General features: G+C 45.8%; 1 protein-coding gene across 1 annotated transcript in view; it reads right to left on the bottom strand.

Annotated features, from left to right (window-relative positions):
* Positions 1-3,357: 3,357 nt before the first annotated feature.
* Positions 3,358-6,886, bottom strand: part of WNK1 (WNK lysine deficient protein kinase 1) — a 99,483-nt gene continuing 95,954 nt past the window's right edge. Inside the window, 2 exon segments of the mRNA XM_017804630.1 lie at positions 3,358-4,505; positions 4,804-4,991. Coding sequence (XP_017660119.1) covers positions 4,191-4,505; positions 4,804-4,991 — 503 coding nt within the window. The 3' untranslated portion in view covers positions 3,358-4,190.

Raw genomic sequence — 6,886 nt, 5'->3', positions numbered from 1 at the left:
GCTGGACCAGGAAAATTTACATAAACCCTGGGATTAGTCCAACCCTGACATCAACATCAGGCTTGAAACAGGACCCTATTCCTGTGCTTTGCCATCACTGCTCTGTCTAAATGTAAACACATTTGAAACATCCAGCATTTATTCCTATTCCTCCTACAGTGCCTTTACCACTTAATCAGTCCTTTCCCCTTAAATATCCTCTACTGTCCACTTACCTCCTCAACAGGACAAGGAACAGCACAGAAAGACAGGACAAGCTGTAATTAATGGTAATAGATTATATCTAAAAACAAGTTGCACATTTCACCGTACTCATTTCTTGCCAATTCAGTGCTGCCTTCGGAACAGCTCAGGGAAGAAACACATTCCACATGTTTGAGTCATGCACTCGCTGCTGAAACCATATACCTGCTAGGAAGGAAGGCAACGTGCAGACATTCAGAATTACTGAATTCAAAGCCGCTCCACACTTTTACAATGAAAAACATTCAAAAGTCTCATATAAACGTAACTGCCTCAGCTTTCTTGACTCTGGAAACAGTGCCAGTGTAGCTGTGCCTCCTCTAAGAGAGATCATCACAAGGAGCCTCTCAGGATTGGTCCCTTTGAAAAGGGCAGGAAAACTTGGAGCTTTTTTCCCTTTGAGGCCTTGCGCAGCATGAGTCATAACAGAAGCTGCTCTTAAAATGGAAAGAAATGCAGCAGCAATTAGTGTTTAGAAATACTAAATTCCTGCAAGTCTATAGTTGAGAACGACCCTGTGAAGCATTTCCACAAATCTAAGGATTGAATTCCTGTTATAGAGCTCAGCGAGTTCCTTCTCCCCAGCCCCACAGGTGCACATCCCTGCTCCTGTCCACCCCAGAGCAGAGGGCAGGGGAGCCAACAGAGGGAGAGTCCCCAGGAAGGGCTCTCCCCCCTCCCTTGCAGCGCTCTCCACTCTTGCTTCACTGCCAAAACCAAGCACAGGACCTCACCAGCGATGCTCTCTCCACCTGTGCTTCCGACAGGGGAGCCACCAAGTTCTTGTCTGTCAGAGCTGAGGGTGTTTGGCAAGTCTGTGACATTCCCAGCCATAAAGGCAGTCCCACAGCTGATCCATTATCCTGCACAGCTTCTCCCTCCCACTCCCTCAGGCCACTCCTCTCCTAAAGATTCATTCTACAAATTATTCCTTGTAGTACCTTGCTTTGGAGTGTCCTATTAAAGGCCAAAGGCTCGTGACTGGTCACTGCTTTTGAGAAGTGAAGGGTCCCATTAAATTGGGTTTCTTGTACTTTCCTGTGATAAACTGACAAACTGGGTAACAGTTCCATCACTGCAGGAAGAGGATGGAAGGGCTGGAACCTGCTTTTCAACAAGAAATCCCGCAGCTCAACAAAAGCAGGTTTGGTTTATTTGAGTGGCTTCATTCAACAGTTGGCAAAGGTGACAAACTGGAGCACAGGGCGCAGTCGTACGAGAAGCGCAGTGCCTGGGTTTAGTGCAAAACATACGACTAACTACGGCCAGGGAAGCCCCAAGTTTCAATTCATTTTATTTTTTTTTATTTTTATTTTTTACAGTGTACATTGTTAAATAATGTAAAGAAAACGCTTGTAATTCAGAAACAGATTTTATGTGGAAAAAGATACTCAAAGTGTAATATTAAACAAAATAATTTAACAGTTCAGTAGCATTAGTTTATTCCTCTAGACTTCAGTTATTCATCCACAGGAGGAGAGGGAGGGAGGGGGAAAAAAAAAAAAAGAAAATCAATGGTAAATAAAACCAGTTCTTGCATAACATTAAGTGAAAAAACGACCTCAAAACTTATTAGATCAAATTTAAATAACCACGTGCTGCATCCAGCTGACCAGTTCCAATGCCATGAATATTCCCCTTGTCTCATTACTGCCTCAGGTTTGTCACCGCTCCCGTTTCCATTGGCCATGCCCAAGAGACTCCTCTGCATCTATCCCTGCAGATGGAGGAGCAGGTGTTCCCGTTCTGCCTCAGCCGCCGGGACGCTGCCCTCCGCCCTTCCAACACACCCCTTGAGCCTCCTCTCTCTCCCCCTGCAGCTCCAGCCTGCACCTGCTACACAGAACCAACCGGCCTCAGGGCCCAGAGCGGCTCCTCTCCAGCCTGGCCCTGCTGCCAAAACTGCTGTAAAACAAGCGACAGGAACGGAACGGACCTCACACATTTCTTTGTAAAAGTGAGAACATCCACAGACACAAAAACTCCCTAATAAGGCTCCGGGGGAGGAGGAACAGCGCTCCTAGAAAACAGTGTGGGCAAGTAACATCCCTGGTGGTGCACCAGCTTCCAGGATACTGGTGAGCTGCTCCCAAGCACTGGGAAGCAGAACTCTCATCCTTCACAGCTTTTTGCAGCACTACATAAATACTGGCAGGTATTATTTTGACTTTGAAGAGGAAACCAGTATTTCTTAAATATATAAAGGGAGAATGACCAAAGCAGAAGATACAGTATAGGTACTAAGAGGTGACAGATAGTGACAGTCCTGGTACCAGCTTGAAATTTGTTAAGAGTGAACAAAATTGTAAATCCTCCAAGACAGACAGAGGAAACTTCTTGATGCCGGCTGTTTCAAGTACATCCATTGCCGGCAATGGACGTTGCACCAGGACAGTCTGTTCCTGGCTTAAATGAATTTTACAAAAAAAAAAAAAAAAAAAAAAAAAAAAAAAAAAAAAAAAAAAAAAATTTTTTTTTTTTTTTTTTTTTTTTTTTTTTTTTTTTTTTTTTTCAAAAAAAAAAAAAAAAAAAAAAAAAAAAAAAAAAAAAAAAAAAAAAAGGTAAGAAAAGCAATCCCAGCAGACAAACCCAACGAGCAATGGCACCTCTCCCTCAATCCACATCCTGACCAAACATCTTTACCACTTCGCAGGTGGAGTCAAACTGCACCTTAAGTTGGGCCTTTCCCAAAGATACACGTTCTCCCCATCCTCTCTCCGCTTCTGATCCAGACCTCCTGCCGCCACAGACAATATTGGTTAGTCTCGTTTTAGCTTCACCCGCAACCCTCCGTCCCTCCCCCACCTGGCCCCTGTCACACCAGCAACTTCAGATCTGCCCGCCTGGACAAGCTTCCCCGACACACAGAACGTTGTTCCAACCCGCGGCCTCAATGACTTCCCCCTCCACACACCTACTCCGAGCGGCACCGGGACCCGGAGCGTCCCGGGCGCTGGGTACAAACAAAGCCACCCCTCACTGAACATGCCCTCAGCCCACCTGGGGTCTGCTGGGAAGACGACGCTAAACTGCAGAAGCAATAGAAGTCCAAGGCACTAAAATATCCAGCAAGCATACTGGGAGAACAGACAAGTATTCAAGTACATTAATTTATACAATTTTACATTCACATTTATTTATCTAATACAATGAAAATACAAAGGAAAAAGTTAAAGTGTCTCCAATAAGTATAAGGATATAGCTAGCTTTTTTTCCCATTTTTTCTTTTTAACTTTTTAACCCTCTATATTCCACTCATTTTTAAACTACTGTTGTCCAACAACATTTATATATCACAGTGTTTCCACATCAAAACTGATGGTAAGTACATGTCCGCAGGGAACTTTTAAATTTTTTTTTTAACAATTTAAATTGCTCTAATGCTGCAGTCAAAGCTGTTAATATCTTACTTAAAGCAGTAATGACCTATCAAGCACGGGCTGCACTGCAAGTCCATTTGTGTGCCCCATCTTTTCAGAGCCAGATATGATTGACCGGGGAGAGGGAGAGGAGGGGAATTTGGACAGCTTTTTTCCTGATCTTGGTTCTTCAGGGAGAGGCGAGAAGCATGCTAAAGCCTCATGCTAGGGTTCAGCTCTCCCACCTCAACACATGTGGATTCAGCTTCAAACCAGAGAAAAAATTTACAGCAAGACTGTATTAACTGACCCCATGACTCCTCTTCACAGCTCTTGTTCCACACAAGAGCAGGACCCCCTCGGTGAAAAGCACTGTCCCATCACAAGGATGCTGATCATCCTCCTCCCCCTTCCAAGTGTGTGGGGAAACCCCCTTTACAGAGAGTTGACAGCAATGGTTGGAAAAGATAAATTCATTCCCAGTCTGGCAAGCTACCAGTTCATTGCAGCACTAGTAGTTGATACAGGGCCCCGTTTCCCTCCCCACGTCCTGTCCCGAGGTCTCGCCAGCGTGGTCTCCGAGCAGGGCTAAGTGGTCCGCAGGTTGGAGCCAGGAGGGTTGCTGACCGACTTCTGCAAACTGCTGATGTTGAAGCTTTGCAAAGAGGCGGCACCTACGGGCTGGAACTGGCCGAGCGGTGGCTGTGCTGGACCGCCCGCCCCACTCCACGGAGCGGGGAAAGACGCTGCTGGATAACCGTACGGCTGCGGAGGGCATATAGGCTTTGTGAAGGGACCTAAAGAGGTAGCTGATGCTGCAGGGATGGGCGTAGCACCCAGGGAAGATGTCATAGAGATACAGAGCTGACCTGGTGCCGAGAATTTTCTTGCCATTCCAGGGGCCTGAAAGAAAACCCAACCACCAAGAGAAGTTACGTAACTGTGCTTAAAAACCACCAGTCCACCCCTCGGTCCACAGGCTGTTCCCAGTGAGTGTTTACAAGGACAAGCCATGGCCCCCTCCTCTTCAGTTACCCCCTTCCCTTCCAGAGCAGGAGATACATCCTGCACAGAAGGAGTCAGCTCACAGTTTCCCAGAGCACTTGTCCCAGCTGCACAGCAGTTGTGCTCCAGCCGTGTTTGAAGCCACAGCAACAACCCCACAGCTTCCCACCACAAATGCTCATGGATCACATCTTACCTCATAACTACTATGCCCTTTGCCAACTTTCTTGCCAGACAGGTTCATGGCATCCCGGGCCCAGTTATCGACCAGCTTGTGCAGGTCATCTGTGAAAGTCCCTTTCCGGCTCGAGGCGATAGCAGTGGGCTGGGTCTGGGGGGCTTGGCTGTTCACTGCAGCCCCGACTGTGTTAGTGCTGCTGGTCCCTACAAATACAAAAACCGGGAATCAAAACTAAGGTTAAAGATCATCTTCCTCTCGTGCATGAAATAACTGTGGTAATGGTACACCAATAGAGAGCCAGTTAAAATGCCATGCAGATTAATTCTAAGTTTTGATTCCAGGACACACTGAAGTGGGAACTACAAGGACTCCTACAGGCATTTTCTCAGATCGAGAGTATTTCATAGATATGTTTATTTTGCTAGAAGTGCTGCAAGTGGTCATCTTAAAAGGGGAATGGTAGCAGCCTACAGGTCTTTGTAGAGGAAAAAGGACATTAGATTTCAGCACTGAATCACAGTACATGAGGCACATTGCTCTCTCATCCTAAACCTTTTAATTAGTAGCAACCACTATTGGCACAGGTCAATTCCACCTTGGGGGACAATGCTGGATGCTGAATAAGGAGCAGTAAAATCAGCATTGCCAGCTGCTCTGTAGCAAATTATCTCCACTTTGTAAAATGAAGAGAAAAATTCACCCAGTTTACATACACACAAAAAAGAGACAGAGTAAGAAACAGCAACTGTTGTTTCCAATAGCTGCCATACTTATGTTCTTGAGGATAACCAGATGGGGCTGTCTTAATCCACCAAACAGCCAGGATCAGCAGGGGAAGTCTGCACCGCATTAAATTTTGCTTTTTGCCTCTGAAAGCATTTTTTTGCCATTATGTTCAGATTTCCTATGTCAGAAGAATAAGCATTTCAGATGCAAACAACTAACACAGCTTAAAGAAGGCAGGAGTGAGACTACTTCCTCAGATAAGCTTTGACAAGTTTTTCTATTCACTGCAAGAACACAAAACCCCTTCAAATAAATACCAGGTTTCGGTTCTGCTGGAAAGCTTGTTGAACATTATCCTGTGGGGGGAAAAGCACTCTAGAAGCTTTGTTTTAGATAGCCTCACTTATAAACAACAAACTGCACTCAAATTTCAGTTTTTCAAAGGCAGACCTCATAATAGGAATCAAAGAAATTGCATATGGCGCAGAATCCTAAATTCCCAGCAATATTGCAAAGCATCCTCATTTACAGACGTGGAAGTGCTGGTTAACCACTAGGGCACACTCAACAACAAAATCAGCATCAGCAGTGCTAAAGCCAGCACTGCTTGCAAGCACACATCCTCACCTACTTGGTGCCTAAAGATCCTCAAACATTTCTACTTGCTCCCTCTGGAGACTGCAGCTGGGAAATCCATGAAAACCTGCATTTATGGCAGGCATTTCTGAGAGGAAAACCGATTTAAAAGTGGAGCACCAGAAATGCCAGCAATGAACATCACGTCTCTACTGCAAAGGCCAAATGGTGGCATCGCTGTCTCTTGCCTGACAGCTCCCTTCGTCTGTTCCACTGTCCCTGGCTATCAGCCACATTCCTTGCAACTGCTGTATCAAAGAAAGAACTGGTTCCAAACCTCTGCAGGAATGTTTCGTATCGAGGAGTGAATTAGGAAGGTGAGGTACTTACTATGCAGGACAAATAAACAAAGTGTTACTGCCTCTAGTAGTGCTGAGGAGGGAAGGATACGTATCCATCCCACCAGTCCCAGCTCAAGCACGGAAGTGGCTCCCAGTCTGGGTGCCCCCAGGTGGGGCAGCAGTTGTTAGGGGCAGGCATGCAACAGTACACACGAAAAGGGAAGAATAAGGTTCCCTGAGCAGGGAGTGTGGCTGCAGCACGGATGAAGAGCAGCAGGAACACATTGTACGGTGCAAGGAAAGTCTGCAGTGAAGTAACAAGAACCTGAAGCATGCATCATGTGGAAAGGGCTCTGAATGCAATTATTTAATAAGAGCAACAATGTGAAAGGTGAAATTAAAGACAAATGAGGTAAAAGCGAGAAAGTACTTGGGGGAGGGGGAACGCTGCCAAA

The sequence above is a fragment of the Lepidothrix coronata genome, unplaced genomic scaffold (assembly GCF_001604755.1).
Source record: "Lepidothrix coronata isolate B3197 unplaced genomic scaffold, Lepidothrix_coronata-1.0 Scaffold10, whole genome shotgun sequence".
NCBI lineage: Eukaryota > Metazoa > Chordata > Aves > Passeriformes > Pipridae > Lepidothrix > Lepidothrix coronata.
The sequence above is the reverse complement of the archived record's forward strand: the minus strand, read 5'-3'. Positions and strand labels throughout refer to the sequence as shown.